General features: G+C 41.6%; 1 protein-coding gene across 2 annotated transcripts in view; it reads right to left on the minus strand.

Annotated features, from left to right (window-relative positions):
* igsf21a (immunoglobin superfamily, member 21a) overlaps nucleotides 1-20,320 on the minus strand; it is a 265,550-nt gene extending 245,230 nt beyond the window's left edge. For both annotated transcript variants that reach the window (XM_014166637.2, XM_014166636.2), the window contains exon 1: nucleotides 19,852-20,320. In XM_014166637.2, coding sequence (XP_014022112.1) covers nucleotides 19,852-19,990 — 139 coding nt within the window. In that variant the 5' untranslated portion in view covers nucleotides 19,991-20,320. The remainder of the gene's footprint in view (nucleotides 1-19,851) is intronic.
* Nucleotides 20,321-20,546: the final 226 nt, after the last annotated feature.

The following is a 20,546-nucleotide window of genomic DNA, read 5'->3' on the forward strand; positions in this document are numbered from 1 at the left end:
GTAAAGGGGGAAGTTACAGTGCTGTTTGAACTCTCTTGCCCCTAGTCTCCACTAATCATAGTTTTTATCATATCCAAAGCCCTTACTTGAGATGGGAGACTGCACTGCAGCAATACAGGTCAAGCAAAGTTCATCTACCAGGACTTTCCCATTGATTTCCCCCCACTACCCTACACAAGAAGCGGGTATGATGGCAGTGAGGGAGGACAGATTTGGTATAATGGCTACAGATTCTGTTACATTATTTGCAGTATGGGAAGTCCTCGGGTGTTCCCCTAGGATGTAAGGCAACTCAGTAACAAGTGATCCTGTATGCAGAACTCATTTCAGTGGATTCACTGTTAATACAATATGCTAATTAAATTACTATGACTGGTTTTCAACAAATGGAGCACTTAAAGCTGGTCCCAAAATGGCAAAAGTATGGTTTGGGATTACCATTATCTGAAAGGCAAATAGATCTGACATTTATGCAAATACCCCATGGGAACGCTGATTGGCTGAATACCCAGGGCGCGGGGTGTTTGGAGTAGTCAACAAAGCAGCATGACAGAAATATGATGGCAAGTTTTCTAACTACCGGTAGTTTCTTTGAGAAGACACAGTACCTTCGGAAAGTAGTCAGACCCCTTTTACCTTTTCCACATGTTGTTATGTTACAGCCTAATCTAAAAATAAACAATACCCCATAATAACAAAAAAATGTTTTTTTTAGAAATGTTTGCAAATTTATAAAAATGTAAAACCATAAATACCTTATTTACTATTCAGACCCTTTGCTATGAGACTCGAAATAGAGCTCAGGTGCATCCTGTTTCCATTGATCATCCTTGAAATGTTTCTACAACTTGATTGGAGTCCACCTGTGGTAAATTCAATTGATTTCACATGATTTGGAAAGGGACACAGTTGTCTATATAAGGTCCAACAGTTGATGGTGCATGTCAGAGCAAAAACCAAGCCATGAGGTTGAAGGAATTGTCTGTAGAGCTCCTAGGCAGGATTGTGTCGAGGAACAGATCTAGGGAAGGGTACAAAGCATTGAAGGTCCCCAAGAACACAGTGGCCTCCATCATTCTTAAATGGAAGAAGTTTGGAAACAGCAAGACTGTTCCTAGAAAATCTAATCAAACACTTCATGATGTTCCATGAGCTCATGTTGCACAACATTTCTATAGGCTATGCAATTGCGAGAGAAAATAAATTGATGGCTCTTTTAAAAAGAGGAGGATCCATTCAGGCTAGGCCTACTATATCGATTTCTCAACTTTCCTAATATTAAGCAAATATTAAGCACATTTCTTATCTTTACAACAGGAGTATAGGCTACCTGGCTGGCATGACAATGAACCACAGGAAAAGCGTCCTCCATTCGCTGTTTAAGTGCAGAGATTACATGTATTTTTTCCCCTGCCGCTGTTTCGAGAAAGGTGCATGATAATGGTCCATTCTAAATCAAAACTCACACATATTATTTAGTATATGTAAAGACAAGATTAAATCAAAAATAGTCTGATAGATGACAATGTTAGACAATATCACCTGTGAATGATGGCCAGTTTAAGGCAAGAAACAATGCCTTTTTTTTTTTGTCTTTCTAATCATAATTGCACACCTAATGTAGCCTAGCCCATAGGCCTACATGTTTTAAGAAGATTTGTATCACAACTAAAGTGCCCAAATAATTTCTTAAAATGAAGCACGTTAATCCGCTTTACAACAGATGTAGAGCCTAACTGGCATACATACTGTATGCAGCGTGTGAATTTAAAGTTTGGGGAAGGTAACTTTCACTACAAAAATGCACCTTTCTAATAAAAGCACTACATACATAATTGCACTTGTAGTCACTTTTGATAATGGTGTTTTCCCGCTAATGGAACATTCGCACTTACAGCCTACTGCCGTGTGCGCATTGCTGTGCTCATAATGTGAAGAAATAGCCAAATAGTTTAGCAACATTTTAAGCTAAAAGTTCTGATCTGTTGCGTCAGCCTCATTTCGTAAAAACGTTTTTTTGATGCTAATAGTTGTATTAATTTGGGATCTCTCATCCCACAACTGTCCCAGACTATGTTTGGAATATTTATTTCTCACACAGAATAGAATAGGTCAACTTTTGTACTATGGGGGATAGTAGATTGACATAGGCTAGGGTTTTTTCTGTTCGTTAGGCCAACTCATCTTGTTGGCTGACGAAAAATAAATATGGACAGTTCTTCCAATATCTTCATTATGCACCTCAGAATTGTATAAGGACACACGGTGTTGCGTCCCCGATGTGTCTGTCTTCACTTGTAGTCTGTGCGAAAGACCCGATCACGTGATGGAGTGCCCTGTGAGTCAGATCAGATGTGATTAGGAGCAGGCAGCACTCAGGGAGAAGGGCTGCAAAAGGAATGGATTTTTTTAAGGTGTATAATAAAATGGGATGCCGCCGGCAAATTAGAGGCATTATCAAGTTGTGAGTGAGAGATGAAGTGTGTATAGCATGCGCAAAAAACAAGCAAGCAACTTTTCAAAAATCGAAACAAATAGCCCAACGTTTGTAGAACAACTAAAGTTACATTAATAACTCTAAATTTAGCAAATAGGTGTGCCTATTTCTTTGTTAACCGCTCAACACAGAATAGCCGCCTGCACACACTCTCTCAAATCGTTTGGAGACAAAATCCTTCCTATTTTATTCAGCTTTGTTCAATTGTATTCTTCATACTATAAAATAATATAAAATAATGGCACGGAATTCTAAGCAAATCTTGTCTGCTAAATGAACTAGTGTTGCCCACAGCCATATGGCATAGCCAGATCTGGACCTAACATAAGGACAACTCAGAGTATGCTATTCTGTTTTTCTGAAATAGAACATTTCTTCATATCATGTTTCTTTACACCTACAGTTGAAGTCGGAAGTTTACATACACCTTAGCCAAATACATTTAAACTCAGTTTTTCACAATTCCTGATGTTTAATCCTAGTAAAAGTTCCCTGTCTTAGGTCAGTTATGATCACCACGTTATTTTAAGAATGTGAAATGTCAGAATAATAGTAGAGGGAATGATTTATTTCAGCTTTTATTTCTTTCATCACATTCCCAGTGGGTCAGAAGTTTACATACACTCAATTAGTATTTGGTAGCATTGCCTTTAAATTGTTTAACTTGGGTCCGATGCCTTCCACAAGCTTCCCACAATAAGTTGGGTGAATTTTGTTCCATTCCTCCTGACAGAGCTGGTATAACTGAGTCTGGTTCGTAGGCCTCCTTGCTCGCACACACTTTTTCAGTTCTGCCCACACATTTTCTATAGGATTGAGGTCAGGGCTTTGTGATGGCCACTCCAATACCTCGACTTTGTTGTCCTTAAGCCATTTTGCCACAACTTTGGAAGTATGCTTGGGGTCATTGTCCATTTGGAAGACCCATTTGCGACCAAGCTTTAACTTCCTGACTGATGTCTTGAGATGTTGCTTCAATATATCCACATCATTTTCCTCCCTCATGATGCCATCTATTTTGTGAAGTGCACCAGTCCCTCCTGCAGCAAAGCAACCCTACAACATGATGCTGCCACCCCTGTGCTTCACGGTTGGGATGGTGTTGTTCGGCTTGAAAGCCTCCCCCTTTTTCCTACATACAAAACAATGGTTATTATGGCAAACAGTTCTATTTTTGTTTCATCAGACCAGAGCGGCCTTTCAGGTTATGTCGATATAGGACTCGTTTTACTGTGGATATAGATACCTTTGACCTGTTTCCTCCAGCATCTTCACAAGGTCCTTTTCTGTTGTTCTGGGATTGATTTGCAGTTTTCGCACCAAAGTACGTTCATCTCTAGGAGACAGAACTGAGCGGTGTGACGGCTGCATGGTCCCATGGTGTTTATACTTGCATACTATTGTGTGTACAGATTAATGTGGTACCTTCAGGCGTTTGGAAATTGCTCCCAAGGATGTACCAGACTTGTGGAGGTCTACAATTTATATTCTGAGGTCTTGGTTGATTTCTTTTGATTTTCCCATGATGTCAAGCAAAGAGGCACTGAGTTTGAAGGTAGGTCTTGAAATACATCCACAGGTACACCTCCAACTGACTCAAATGATGTCAATTAGCCTATCATAAGCTTCTAAAAACGTGACATCATTTTCTGGAATTTTCCAAGCTGTTTAAAGATACAGTCAACTTAGTGTATGTAAACTTCTGACCCACTGGATTTGTGATACAGTGAATTCTAAGTGAAATAATCTGTCTGTAAACAATTGTTGGAAAAATTACTTGTGTCTTGCACAAAGTAGATGTCCTAACCAACTTGCCAAAACTATAGTTTGTTAACAAGAAATTTGTGGAGTGGTTGAAAACGAGTTTTAATGACTCCAACCTAAGTGTATGTAAACTTCTGACTTCAACTGTATCTAAAATAAATAATGGATTTATTGTGATGGGTAAGCTATATTACATGGATTCATTATACTTTTTAAAATGTAGATGTTTCCAATGTCTGCATCATTGGCTTGTAGGCTATGTGTGGAAGCCAGGAGAAAGCCGTGAGACCGACAGTTCTTTGCTTGACAATCACCGGCTGATGAAATTTCATGACCGCCACAGCCCTAGGTGAAGTTACTGTGAAGTCTGTGGTTGTAAGGCCGGTTGGATGTACTGCCAAATTAAAGGGGCTTATTGTAGAGAAATTAACATTAAAATCTCTGCCAACAGCTCTGGTGGACGTTCCTGCAGTCAGCATGCCAATTGCACACTCCCTCAAAACTGTAGACATCTGTGGCATTGTATTGTGTGACAAAACTGCAAATTTTACAGTGGCCTTTTATTGTCCCCAGCACAAGGTGCACCTGTGTAATGATCATGATGTTTAATCAGCTTCTTGATATGCCACACCTGTCAGGTGGATGGATTGTATTGGCAAAGGAGAAAATCTCACTAACAGGGATGTAAACAAATGTGTTTTTTGAGTGTATTTGTGCAAAACTTCTGTGATCTTTTTTTTCAGCTCATGAAACATGGGACAAGCACTTTACATGTTACGTTTTTTTAAATATATTTTTTGTATTTCACCTTTCCTTAACCAGGTAGGCCAGTTGAGAACAAGTTCTCATTTACAACTGCAACCTGGCCATGATAAAGCAAAGCATTGCGACACAAACAACACAGGGCTTCACATGGAATAAACAAACGTACAGTCAATAACACAATAGAAAAATCTATATACAGTGTGTGCAAATGTAGTAAGATTAGGGAGGTAAGGCAATAAATAGGCCATGGTGGCGAAATAATTACAATTTAGCAATTAAACACTGGAGTGATAGATGTGCAGAAGATGAATGTGCAAGTAGAGATACTGAGGTGCAAAGGAGCAAAAAATAAAAAATAACAATATGGGGATGAGGTAGTTGGGTGGGCTATTTACAGATGGGCTATGTACAGGTGCAATGATCTGTAAGCTGCTCTGACAGCTGATGCTTAGTTAGTGAGGGAGATATGAGTCTCCAGCTTCAGTGATTTTTGCAATTCGTTCCAGTCATATTTTTGTTCAGCATATTTAGAATGAGCAGCCAGCTAATGAACGAATGAGTGCATCAGGGAGAAAGCAACAAACATGCAGATGCAATAAGTGAAAGTAGATTATCTAACTGAAAATACTGTAGCTAGCTAACATGATGTCACAAAGCATGATGCGCTAGCCAGCGTTCAACGCCCGGCATTGTCATGCTGAAACAGGAAATGGCCTTCCCCAAACTGTTGCCACAAAGTTGGAAGCACAGAATCAGCTGGAATGTCATTGTATGCTATAGCGTGATGATTTCAATTCACTGGAACTAAGGGCCCAAGCCCGAACCATGAAAAACAGCCCAAGACCATTATTCCTCCTGCACCAAAATGTACAGTTGGCACTATGCATTTGGGCAGGTAGCGTTCTCCTGGCATCCGCCAAACCAAGATTCATCCTTCGGACTGCCATATGGTTAAGCGTGATTCATCACTCCAGAGAACGTGTTTCCACTGCTCCATAGTCCAATGGTGGCGAGCTTTACACCACTCCAGCCAATGCTTGGCATTACGCATGGTGATCTTAGTCTTGTGTGCGGCTACCCGGCCATAGAAACCCATTTCATGAAGCTCCTGATTAACAGTTCTTGTGCTGACGTTGCTTCCAGAGGCAGTTTGGAATTCGTAGTGAGTATCGCAACCATGGAGTTTTACGCACTTCAGCACTCAGCAGTCCCGTTCTGTGAGCTTGTGTGGCCTACCACTTCCCGGCTGAGCCGTTGTTGCTCCTAGACATTTCCACTTCACAGTAACAGCACTTACAGCTGACTGGGGCAGCTTTAGCAGGGCTGAAATTTGATGAACTGACTTGTTGGAAAGGTGGAGTCCTATGATGGTGCCACGTTGAAAGTCCCTGAGCTCTTCAGTAAGGCCATTCTACTGTCAATGTTTGTCTATTGAGATTGGCCGGTTGTGTGCTCCATTTTATGCTCCATTTTATACACCTGTCAGCAACAGGTGTGGCTGAAATAACCAAATTTGAAGGGGTGTCCACATACTTTTGTATACATAGTGTAGATGTTGCATTTATCAGGTACCAAGCTCCAATGGCTGTTATGATTATTTATTTACAAGTTAATTACAATTAGATTTTTGCTTTAGCACCATCTGTACCTGATCTAGTCTCACGTCCGGAATTATGCCGTCTGGCAGAAGATACTTATTGAGAGAGAGACTAGAGCAGACCCAGAAGTTCTGACTGGAGGTGACAGGATGGTCAATTTACTTTGTGCTATTATCATTTATGCTATAAAATCCTGCGATTTCATTGGGGCAGTTCCCCCTCATAGCAAATAGCTGGAAAAACAATCCAAGCAATGTTCGCACGACCTATGTGGCCTCGCAGCTGCTGGCAGGGTCACAGAGGGGCAGCGTAGTAACCCAGCTAGCAATAAGGAATCGGTCCAGAAGCGGCCCTCTTCCGGGGGGCCGGAATTGATTGAATCGGCCCGGAATCGGGTGTCAGAGTCAGCCTGGAGTCAAATGAATAACTGCCCAGAATCGGCCCAAGTACATCGGGCCATTTCCGTCTACCGGAATACAGCCGACTTTGCCGAATCCCCTCAGAAGCGGCCCAATGAAAATTTAAATTACTGTATACAAAATTACCCAATTTAGTCATTTTAAATATTACTATTATACATTTTATACATACAAATTATACCCATCCACAAAAAACATTCTGTGTTGGAGGAAACGCCATACACCTGGTGACTGTGTCAGAGTGCATGCTCCTAGCCCGCCACAGAAGTTACTACAGCGCGATGCGAGAAGGACATCCCGGCCAGCCAAACCCTCCCTTAACTTGGACGACGCTGGGCCAATTGTGCGTCATCTCATGGGTCTCCCGGTCCTGGCAGGCACGGGTCTCGAACCAGCATCTGTAGCAACCGTTGCAGTGTCTTAGACCGCTGCGCCACTCGGGAGGTTCCATCCACAAAGTTTTTAATTCTTATCAATTGCCTTGCACAAAGTATCAAAATACTAAAATACTACACAGGACTCTTTAAGAATTTCTTTATAACGTTAATTGTATTTATTGATCACAGAAACAATTAGGAAAATATGTAAAAAATAAATAAATAATGAAATGTTAATTATATAAAGCAGCCTCTGTAATCATCTGCCAGAGAGTAGCCCCAATGTCACGCCTGCTCCCGCTCTTCCCCCCTGGCGCTCGAGGGCGCCAGGCTGCCCTGCATTACGCACTCCTGCCACCTGCCACCATCATTTACGCACACCTACCTTCCCTCGTCACGCACATCAGTGATATTGAACTCACCTGGACTCACTCAATCACCTGTTTATTACCTCCCCTATATTTGTCAGTTCCCCAGCCCTGTTCCCCGCTGCTGCAGTGATTGCATTTTGTCTGTGTTACCCATGTACTGACGCTGTCCTGTCTCGTTCTATGTCCGTTTCCTATTAAATGTTTGACTCCCCGTACTTGCTTCTCTCCAGCGTCATCCCTTGACAGAATGCAGCAGCCAACACACGAAGCATTGGGGAGTACTGCCGTTCCGGTTGGTGGCGACGTCGGCCCTGGGTCGCCGCCAATAGAACCGGGGGTGCCTAGCCAGCTCGTCAGGCTTCCACGCCCTAGCTGGCTCGAGAGGTTTCCTTGCCCCGTTTGGCTCGGAAGGCGCCCATCCCACGTCGGGCCTCAGCCGGATCGTCAGGTCTTGTTCGCCCAGCCGGCACAGGAGTTATTTTGTTTTGTTAGTGATGTCGGGTTTGGATTCCGCCGCCGATGGAACCGGGGGTGCCTAAGCCAGCTCGCCGGGCTTCCACGTCCTAGCTGGCTCGAGAGGTTTTCTTGCCTTGGTTAGCTCGGCAGGTTTCCATCCCACGTCATGCTCCACTGAATCATCGGGCTCCCACGCCCCAGCGGGATCGACAGGCGCCCTTGTCTCAGCCGGATAGTCAGGCTCCTATGCCTCAGCCAGCTCGCCAGGCTCCCACGCCCCTGCTGGTTCGTGGGGAGTTTACCCCCAGCCGGCTTACCCAGCGCCCATGTCTCGTCTGGTTCGCCCAGGTGGGAAGCGGGGTGGTGCCCCTAGAGTGGGGAGTACTGTCACACCTGCTCCCGCTCTTCCCCCCTGGCGCTCGAGGGAGCCAGGCTGCCCTGCATTACACACTCCTGCCACCATCATTTATGCACACTTGCCTTCCCTCGTCACACGCATCAGCGATATTGGACTCACTCAATCACCTGTTTATTACCTCCCCTATATTTGTCAGTTCCCCAGCTCTGCTGCATTGATTGTATTTTGTCTGTTACCCGTGTGCTGACGTTGTCCGGTCTTGTTCTATGTCTGTTCCCTATTAAATGTTTGACTCCCTGTACTTGCTTCTCCTTTCCAGCGTCATCCCTTGACACCCAATGGGCCTGAGCCCCAAGTAATACATTTGGGTCAGATAACTCACACCGGAATTGGCCCGAGCCCCAAGTAATATATTTGGGCAAGATAACTCACACCGGAATCAGCCCGAGCTCAATCCCCGCATCCTAGCCATAAGTACTACTGACGAATGTGGCCCAGACTCAGGCCACATGACGTCGGCCGAGTCTGACTCTCAGCCGAGTGCCCCGACTCTCAGCCAGCTAGCTTTAAACAATATATTTTGAAACAGGAAAATGTACACATTTACCACACTTTTATGAGCATTTAAAACATAATCCATGAATTACATAATATATATGATTTATATATACTTTTTTACCAATCACAAGTGGGGCGCAGCCCCTAACACCCTAATGGGCAGCCTCCACTGCAAAGACCCTATGAGCTTTGGTGGTATCCACAGTTCATTTTTTTGTATGTGGCTCAATGTTGTGTCATAAAAGATCAAACAAATTCATATGTTGCCATATCATGGCATGAATCTTAAAGAATCTGTGATTGGGTACTAAAAAGTAGAGTAAGGCCATTACTCCCAACTATAGCACTGTCTGAAGAAGAGAGTAAACAAAAATAATGTAAAACATGATTGAGTGTGGCCAAACATTTGATGATTGTAAACTAGATGGGTCCACACCGGTTTATAAAATTGTTTTATATGACAGCTGAGCAGCATTATTGAGCAGCAGTTTGGAACATTGTGTATTGGTGGAATCTAAACAACACATTACAGTTAATTAGGAAGAAGCCTCCAGCCCTGCCTCCTCTTCTCTGTTATTTCCTTTCCTTTCCTTATCATTGACAGAACACAAAACTATTTCACTGGGGGACAGCTTATTGAGCTACACAATACTAGAAAGGCAATGTTAGGTCAATTTGATTTTCTATAACAGCCAAATTACTTGCATTCCATTGGTCTACATAGAGGTAAAAAGCTGAAAATCTTCAATAAAAGTCGTAATGTGTGAGTAACTGTGGTCTTTGTGGTTTCTTATACCCCTCTTTTTACAGGGGTCACAAGGCTTCAGAAGATCCAAATTGCAAGGTTAAAAAAGTTCAACAGGCAATCATTGTTCTCCATCTAGATGGAACAAAAACACCTCTACTAACACTTTGTTCAGGATATCATTCGTATATTGCTCGTAACAGTGCCCACTGTAATACCAAACATGTTTTCGGAATCACAATGCATGGTTGCCATATTACATGACCCTGCATGTAAAAAAGACACATATCAGATAAATCAGGTAGCTGCGCTGACCACACAATAGCAAAGTAACATGCAAATTAAACCACAAAGAGGGTAGGCTTCGGATTTGTTCATAATCATTTTATATAACTGCTGAAAGCGGCCCTGAAATAAAGCCAAGTGATTGGTGGATGTAGGCACCACCAAAGCCCATATTCCTGCCAATATCTATTCTTACTTCCTGTGAGTCAAGCCCAGCTGTCACTAGCAGACGTGGACAGTGCACAGGAAAGCCTCAGATCAACTCCAACACACAGCTTTTTCATTCTCCACTAAATCTGCCCCTTGTGTTATGATCCACTGAAGTGAATCAAGCCATCAAAGTAAACATCTAAGATGACTTATAGTCTGAAAGAATTAGAAAGAGACTAAACAGACTATAAGCCAAAACAAACAAAAATGCTGTATGTAAAACTATGATTTCAAATATTTCACTATCTGATCACTCTTAACGAGAAGTGGGTTGAGAAAATTGAATCAGTACATTGGCCTATAACAGAGCAGAGATGCAACTACAGTGCGTAGCCACCACACAGTATTTGTGTCTGTGGAATTGCAATAACACATGATGTTCAGTATCCGTGAGCCCTCTGTCCCTGGTGTGCCTGAACAATGATTATTACTATACTTAACCCTGTAATGGAGAGATGTTCCTATCAGATCCAATCAGCAGCACATCATGTGACCACATCCCATTTCTTGATTCAAATATTTAAAAAAGGGCTTTGTTCTCCCCACGTTGCCCTTTAAACCCAGAGTTTAAATTTCATTGTGTTAAATCGCTCAGACGTTGCATGCATCAACCAATGGTTGTGTGCCACTTCACCGACTGTGTCATTGACTGAGAGATTGCTTTAACATTTGATGTGGTTAGCTTATACGTAAAATACCTATCCAGGTGTTGTAAGATCTGGTATGCGTCAGCAACGCCTGGGCATAGGAATGCACCCTTCAACTTGATTTCCTTTTTCATATTGGTTTGGTTTCAAATTGGTTTGGTTTCATATCGAATTACCAAGATCACGTAATAATGATCTAATAATATCAATCCAGTCAAATTCATACATGTATTTTGTGGTATTTACAAACAATTTAGTAAATTGTATAAAGCATTAAATAACAAAATCACTCATGCAAAATGTATGCTGACAAAATGTGTCCTCTCCATTGGAATTGTGTTTCCAATCGATTTTTGATTCTGTTTGCATTTACACCCTGACCCTGTGGAGGAGAGGGCGGCGTGGGTAAATAGGATTATGGCTAGTTCAATGTAGAAGGTTAAACTCTGCCCTATGACCTGAAGAATTGACATGGAATACATTAGAGCAAGCTACAAATCAATACAAAATATCCTTTGGCTTGTGTCTTCTCCACAGACTCACACATGACATGAACAGCAATTAAATACATCTCAAGCATTTGGGATTCAGCAATAATAGACAATAGAGTGTTACCACAATGTGCACATAAAAATAGGTGACTAAAAAAGTCTCTCCACATGTGGGGTACTTATACAAAGTGCCCAGCTAGACAAAAAAAGAGCCACTAGGCATTCAGTTGCTCTGGCAGAGTTGACTCACAGAAAACAAAAGAGAGCAAGACGTTTAGGTGAGAATACACATGCCCACAGTTGGACAACGCTGCCAGGAAACATTGAAGACAGAGCTGCATTGGAATGCAAAAGGAGTATACTGAACAACATTACAAACTATTGCTGTGTATCTATACCATGGCCTTTTTATGTGTATATCTGTGGGAAAGATTTCCAGCCTGGCCCCTCAGACAATCACGGCCATCTAATTACCCAAATAGGTGCTATACATTGGTGCTGGATGTGGTGAGTTTCTCAATGTAAAATGTTTTGAGAGCAATTGAAAAGTACTATATACTGTAAATGCAATCTAGGATCATCTGTATAGATATTTATATACACTACCGTTGAAAAGTATGGGGTCACTTAGAAATGTCCTTGTTTTTGAAAGAAAAGCAAATTTTTTGTCCATTAAAATAACATCAAATTGATCAGAAATACAGTGTAGACATTGTTAATGTTGTAAATGACTATTGTACCTGGAAACGTCTGATTTTTAAAAGAATATCTACACAGGCGTACAGATGCCCATTATCAGCAACCATCACTCCTATGTTCCAATGGCAAGTTGTGTTAGCTAATCCAAGTTTATCATTTTAAAAGGCTAATTGAAAAACCTTTTGTAATTATGTTAGCACAGCTGAAAACTGTTGTCCTGATTAAAGAAGCAATAAAACTGGCCTTCTTTAGACTAGTTGAATATCTGGAGCATCAGCATTTGTGGGTTGGATTACAGGCTCAAAATGGCCAGAAACAAAGAACTTTCTTCTGAAACTTGTCAGTCTATTCTTGTTCTGAGAAATGAAGGCTATTCCATGCGAGAAATTGCCAAGAGACTGAAGATCTCGTACAACACTGTGTACTACTCCCTTCATAGAACAGCGCAAACTAGCTCTAACCAGAATAGAAAGAGCGAGTGGGAGGCCCCAGTGCACAATTGAGCAAGAGGACAAGTACATTAGAGTGTCTAGTTTGAGAAACTGCAAAACACCAGTCTCAACATCAACAGTGAAGAGGCGACTATGGGATGCTGGCCTTCTAGGCAGAGATGCAAAGAAAAAGCCATATCTCAGACTGGGCAATAAAAAGAAAAGATTAAGATGGGCAAAAGAACACAGACACTGGACAGAGGAACTCTGCCTAGAAGGCCAGTATCCCGAAGTCACCTCTTCACTGTTGACGTTGAGACTGGTGTTTTGCAGGTATTATTTAATGAAGCTGCTGTGTGAGCGAGCCACTCACTCTCCCTACTGTGTGTACTGAAGAGTGATAGGTGCATTGTAATAAGCACAAGCATATGACTGTTGCTCAAAATGAAATTGCGAGGAAAATACCACTTTCAAATCAACTACTGTTGTTCTAGTTACAGAGAGGACAGTTACAGCTTTCTGGGAGTATATCATGTATTTCTCACCTCTAAATATTGAGTTCATAGCAATGACTAAATGAACTAAAGGACTAAGCCATCAATCATGTGACACCATTCATACCTCTCATTCATACCTCTGAAGATTCAACAGCACATTGAAGCCAAATGAAATCGGTTAAGATAGCGTATCATGGAAACACAACATCCGCAGTTTGAGCTAGTCCAGGAAGTGATGTTACAGGCTAGCTCAGTGCTGCCCCCTCTCATTGTAACTCAATTTGAAGTCGACCAGTGTACTGCAGGCTGCCATTAGCAACTAAATTATCCTTAGAACTTATGTGTGCGATTTTAAAATAATAACTTCAAGGACATACAGCTGGTGTATTAGAAGCAATTATGATTGTCTTGGAAATAGTTTTTTATTTACAGTAATATTGCAATTCTTACATTCACCATAATGGGGGATCCTATTTCCTGCTAACATTACCTGCAGTACTGTGGTCGGCCTTGCTCTTCCGTGGCTACAATGAGAGGGGGCACTCGTTCTCCCCTAGTTCATAGCACCACTTTACATCCAGAGTAGGCTATGTAGTATGTGGTTTTTATGTGCCCGCAGAGTGGAGTCAATTGGAGTACCCCATTTGTGGTGAATAGGCCAACATCAAGTAGCCAGTACAGGCCTAGCGCTGGGAAGTTTTTGTAGGACATAACATTTACTGATAGCCATGTAGGCTAATTGATTAATCTATCTATTAAGCAACATGATAATATTTAGAGTTAGTACTTCCTCAGGTGGTGAATAATATAGCGTAGGCCAGCAGTCCCCAACCTTTTCTGAGTAAAGATCACTTCCGCAGTCAAAAAGCAAACTGAGATCTACTGCTCAGATGATTTATTTTTAACATTAACCTCACACAAACAGTTTTGTATGAATGAGGTTTTGGCAGTAGGCCTAATACATTATCACAGCATATTGGCTATATGATTGGCCTGCCAAAATCGTTAATCAGACCATATTATATTTCAAAATTCGAGCTTTGATAACAAAATTGATCAGTTGGTTTAGCACTTGTGAGGCACTGTGGAGCATGAATTGAAATAATTTTATTTTTTATTTTACTGGACTGATTGTCAACGAGGTCAAATCACAACGTCAGTGATCTTCAGGTCGAAAAGTCGGAGCACTAGAAAGATGCCCGAGTTTCCGACTTGGAATTCCAAGTTGGATGACTGTTCAAAAAACATTTTCCAACTGCCTCTTACAGTCCCTGCTCTCTCCTTCCTTTCTTCCGGTGAGACTGACCAGAGAGAGGGGACACCGACTTCCACCTGATGGCGAAACGCAAGTCGCCCCGCATCTGCTTCATGCACAAATTCATGTTGTTCCAATGACCAGAGAAAGTGAAATATTCCTTAATATTAAAATCGACATGACAAGCTGTTAATAATAATAAAACGCAGGGCTATCGATACTTGACTACTCATTCATTGCAGCTGCAGCCTGAGCGGAAGTAGGGAGAAGTGCGTTTTGTAATAGTCTTGAATAAAACAGTGACAGTGCTGAATATAAACTTAAGCAACTCACTCATAAAAACAGCAGCTCTTTGCAGTATTCGTTGAGTCTCTCTGTGGTCATGGTTTCAAAGGTTATTAAATCTTCCGTACGCTATTAGCCTATTAAACTTGGCTGTGGCCAGGGTCATGGAATCTCTGTAGCCACGGAGATTTGAACTATCTGATTGGGCAGCGCAGTAGGTGGACTCGATATAGTCACAGATTTGCCGGTCCGCCGGGTAAGTTTGTCTCATGGTGTCATAGTCCGCGTAAGTAGGTGGCAGGGAAGTCAGACGCAGGAGAAAACAGAGTGGTTTAAAAATGGAATATTTATTTCCAAAACCAACGTAGAAAAGAATCCGGGTAAAACAATAAACCGTCGCACACCGATACAGAAACAACACGTACATAACAAACAAACAATCACCAACAGAGAAATTAGGGGAAGCAGAGGGTTAAATACACAACATATAATTACTGGGATATGAAACAGGTGTGTAAAGAGACCAGACAAAACCAATGGAAAATGAAAAACTGATCAATGGTGGCTAGAAGGCCGGTGACGTCGATCGCCAAACACCACCCGAACAAGGAGGGGCATCAACTTCAGTAGAAGTCGTGACCATGGGGACACTTTTTTTTCACCTTTATTTCACCAGGTAGGCTAGTTGAGAACAAGTTCTCATTTACAACTGTGACCTGGCCAAGATAAAGCAAAGCAGTTCGACACATACAACAACACAGAGTTAAACATGGAGGTGCAAAGGAGCAAAATAAATAAATAAATACAGTATGGGGATGAGGTAGTTGGATGGGCTATTTTCAGATGGGCTATGTACAGGTGCAGTGATCTGTGAGCTGCTCTGACAGCTGGTGCTTAAAGTTAGTGAGGGAGATGTGAGTCTCCAGCTTTAGTGATTTTTGCAGTTCGTTCCAGTCATTGGCAGCAGAGAACTGGAAGGAAAGGTGGCCAAAGCAGGAATTGGCTTTGGGGTGACCAGTGAGATATACCTGCTGGAGCGCGTGCTACGGGTGGGTGCTGCTATGGTGACCAGTGAGCTGAGATAAGGCGGGCTTAACCTAGCAAAGACTTGTAGATGACCTGGAACCAGTGGGTTTGGCGACGAGTATGAAGCGAGGGCCAGCCAACGAGAGCGTACAGGTCGCAGTGGTGGGTAGTATATGGGGCTATGGTGACAAAACGGATGGCACTGTGATAGACTGCATCCAATTTGTTGAGTAGAGTGTTAGAGGCTATTTTGTAAATGACATCGCCGAAGTCGAGGATCGGTAGGATGGTCAGTTTTACTTTTCTTACCTGATGCTCAGGACTTTTGAATCAAGTGCACCTACTGGCAACAGCACAACAGGATTTTTAAAAAGGAGCGCAAGCCTTTATCGTTTGTTGGCTTTTCTACAGAAATATTTGGTGATCGACTAGGAATGCCTTGAAGATCGACCAGTTGGCAACCACTTGTCTACGCCAATGTGCACAAAGATGTCCAAAAATAAATCTAATAATTCTGGATCCTATTTCAACAGGTTGCACATCAAAATATCAATTATGCATTCCCTGGATATGTTAGATGAAATGGCTTACTTTTTTATCATAAAATTACAGGCCCCCAATGCATTTATAAACTGACAGTGATAAAAAAAGTTAACATTGAAACCTGAGAAAATCTATCCAAATCAATGTAAGAACATAGGGGCATGCTAGTTTAAAAAAGGACTAGTCATTATTAGCCTGGTTCTGTATGGAATGCAGGTACATTATGGGACCCAGGTTAGGCCATTATCTCCTCAGGTTGGTGCAACCTAATCATGTGCTGGTGCAATTTCCAGAGCAGCATAGATCTAACGGCAAGTAACCTCACATTCCTAACTGTATGCTTTCACTAGAAACAACGTCTTCCCCTGACATTGTGTAGCGGACATGAGTCAGACTCATGGTGCTGTGATGAGGTATCCCTGACTGCAACTTCAAAATCAGTGTTGCCCTCGTCAAATGGTCAACATGTTGGTTTTTCCCATGGGAGACCAGGGTTCATTTCCTGCCCATGACAATGGTGCCCAACTGTGGGAGGATCTCTCATGGGGGAGGAGGTCAAAGGGGGGTGAATGTAGAAGATATACATCTGGCTCATGGTGTCGAGATGATGTAGCCCTGCCTGCGACTTCAAAATGAGTATCACCCTCGGTTCAGGAGGAAAGTGTCAAAGTCTTCACCCCCTCAATTGGTTATTGTGCAACAGCATGATTGATGATTTGCGTGAAATTCAAATTTCCTCAAACTTTTCATCTCAATCCTTCCATTGAAAATGAATGACATAATATTTTGTCACCATCTATTGCTTTCAGTGACCAGTTGGTTAGATTGCTCAGCCACTGTATTTCAAACGTCTTATTTAGCAGCAAAGTTATTTTAACATTGTATGAATGGGACGGGACAGTCAAGAGACAGCCTATAGATTACATCTGTGAAGGCCAACGTGTGAATGTAGCTTGCTTCAAAAAATGATGGGAAGGTCGGCTCTTTTTACTGACTCTGAACTTTTTGACTTGTGCAGTCAAAAGAGCGAATGTTTCGACTCATGTCGTTCGAGTCAGTGACCACATTTACATGCACACCAATATCCCATCATTATTCGGGATACTCAAGTAATGTGTTTTTGAGTTGACGCATATAAACATCATATCCCTTTTACAATAACCCTAATAGTTCCTATCCCGATTTTAATTAAGAAACCCGAACAAGATGCCTGGGATTTGTTGATCATAGAATGGATACTGTGGCATGTAAATACCTTATCACATTTGATGTTATTTTTCGCGGTCTGCGCAGGCTCAGTTCAGATAGGAACAGCTATAGTTGGAATAGGAACTGAAGTCATTTTCACAGATTTTAATTTCCTTAAAACCGGTCAACAAACTGATTTCATTTGGAAATTTTGCACGGAAAAATCTCCCCAGTCCCTAAACTCCATTGTTCAGCGAGAAAAGCAGAAATGAAAGGCAAAACTTTACTGATGTTAACTGGATTGTTGATGATTTACTCAATCAATTTATAACATTATTTTGGTGAGTAAGGCTTTATTTAGTATTCTAGAGCGTTAAGTAATGACAGAAGAGAAGCTGCATGCATCTAATTTTAGACAAGTTGCCTAACAAATAGCCAACCTAATGTCGGAAAATTATAAGCAGAGCAATATCTAAAATGATGCTTAAATTTATTAGAATTCGCACCGCCTGTCAAAAAATCTTTCCGCAAATTAGGAATATTCTGTTAATTCATGGATACAGAAATGCTCGTTAGCGGGATATGAAAGGTGCATGTAAACTGCTTCTCCAGTATAATGCCTTAACCGTTATCCGGAATACTGTGCACATGCAAAGTGGTAGATAATGCCCAGAGCATGCAGGACCCTCTACTGGCAAACATACACTGAAAACTCGAAATATTCATGATTCTACAAGCCTTGTTCACATGTTGTTCACCTTAATGGGCCTATTTGAGCTGTCATTTGTGACAGATACTTGTAAAAGCGTGCTTTAAACAATGTATATTTGTTGATTGCTAGGCATACAAATAACATAATTTATTGGTAGCCTACATTTGAAACAAGGCCTAGTTGTGGCCACAATCGGACTAGATGGTGAACGACTCTTGGCAAAATGCATTGTTTATATGCCATGAGGGACCAGAGCACCCCAAACGGTTCGTTCTCGAGTTCGAGTTTGTTGAGCAGAGGCTGTGTATGTTTTGGTTCTACAAAGCTGTGCCCATCATAACATTCAATAATAAATTAATCGATTCATTATTGCTCCATATGATCAATTATCTGTTCTAAATATGTATTTGTCTTCTCTATGCTGCCTGCTGCCTGCAGCATGATCGATTTTGCCTGCGTGCATATATGACAGACAGTTGTTGGTCTAAGCACGTCTCCGGAGTCACCAGAGAAGCGCATATTCCTACTGCTGTGGAATTAATTGCGAACAGCAGGCCAAACGAACGACTAAAATGAACGAGTCACTCAGAACAACGAATCATGAGTCAGTAAAAAGAGTCTATCAAAAATAACTATTTGTTAGCGAACTGCACATTACTAGCTTCAATGCTGTAAAATCTTGCCAGATCTTTGAGTGTCAGGCAAATAAACAAAACCTACTCTAATGGTGAATGTGCTGTAGCCTTGTTTGGATAAATCAATGCTATTGATCCATATCTTATATGTAAGCTTAAGCCAAACCCTCTGGAGCCCATGTACAACCTTCGATTATGTTGATAAAATATGCAGCAGTACACAACGTCTCGATCTTATCAGAAAGTTGCAGCATCCAGTGATTAATCTGTTTCCCACTCACCATTTTAACTATTATATGTGGGAGGTATGTACCTGTTCCAATTGACTTTAACCACGGATAATAGGCTATTGTTAGTTTGTTATTAATGGAAGTCTGGTCCTGACTATGGAGAGCAGTTGAGCTAAGGCTGCAGTTAATGTGAGTCGCCCAAGAGCCCTAAACATACCGGTAGCCTATACTGTAGCTGATTGCCATTACTCAAAGGCAGCAACAGAAAGCGATCTGTTGCTGATTTATATCACATTGCAAAATATGGTAGACCAAAAGTAGTAGGCTAGTGGTATGGTACAAGTAATAACAGTATAATGATAATAATCATAACAAAATAATAACAAGAAGAAGAATATTACTTAATTTTACACTGTAAAGCTAATGGACCATTACAAATAAATAGCTTGATGTGTGTGTATTTAACCCCCCGCCCCCTCCTTTACACAATCCTAGTTGGGTACCATATCGGAGAATGCCTGCAGTCAAAACTGAAGCTGCGGAGGAATAGCATTTTAGGGTCTTAAGGAAACCATTCACTCCATCAGAAGGGGGAAAAGTTGAGACAATTGTATGTGGATATGATACATATCGAATGCTATAGTTCATAATATGAGCGGCCAACATTAAAAGTGCTTAAAATGTACACGGACTGAGCCATCTGCTTTCCACACGCGTCTCTAAAATTATGACCTCACGAATGATGAAATATGTGAGAGGCTTTTGTATCCTACTCTCACAGATTGTTTTATGCAGAAATAATGACTTACCAACAGCTAAATCCAGTAGATCTGCGCACAATAGGAGACACAAAGAGAAGACAGTCATCTTTCCCTTATTTTGCAATAAATCCCAAACTCCATCCGCGTTTACATGCTCCCCGTTTTTCGGCTGCGTAATCCCCACCATTCCAAAGGTATGAGATCGAGAGGTGCCCACAAACTATTCATGATGCAGTTTAAGTATAAATGGGAAATATGAGAAGTTCGCCACAAATACACTTAAATTACAGCAACGAGGGCCAATATTCGTCAAAAGAAACGGCGTAATAGGCTAATACAAAATATTGTCCAGCTAGACAATCAACGTTAAACAGTGCAGTCGAGGATTAGAAAAAAACAGATAGGTTGGATGAAAATCTATGTTTCTCAGTCAATGCGTATCTCCCTCTCTCTCACTCACTCTCTCTCTCTCTCACTCTCTCTCTCTCTCTCTCCTGCGCGCTCTATCCTCCTGCCCTCCAGACACAGACGCACGCACACAGTCACTCTTGATCACTCGCTCTTTATTTCGCACAATTTTCCTTAATCCTACCCTGTCCCCAAACCCTTCCCCTCTAATTCTGCCCACTAAGCCGATTTATTTCTGCAGGATTTTGTTTTTACTTAGTGAAAAGGTTTTTTAAAGATTATTATAACCTCCAAAATACTGTGATGATTTACAGTTAACAGCAATGAACGTGGAT

The sequence above is a fragment of the Salmo salar genome, chromosome ssa22 (assembly GCF_905237065.1).
Source record: "Salmo salar chromosome ssa22, Ssal_v3.1, whole genome shotgun sequence".
Taxonomy (NCBI): Eukaryota; Metazoa; Chordata; class Actinopteri; order Salmoniformes; family Salmonidae; genus Salmo; species Salmo salar.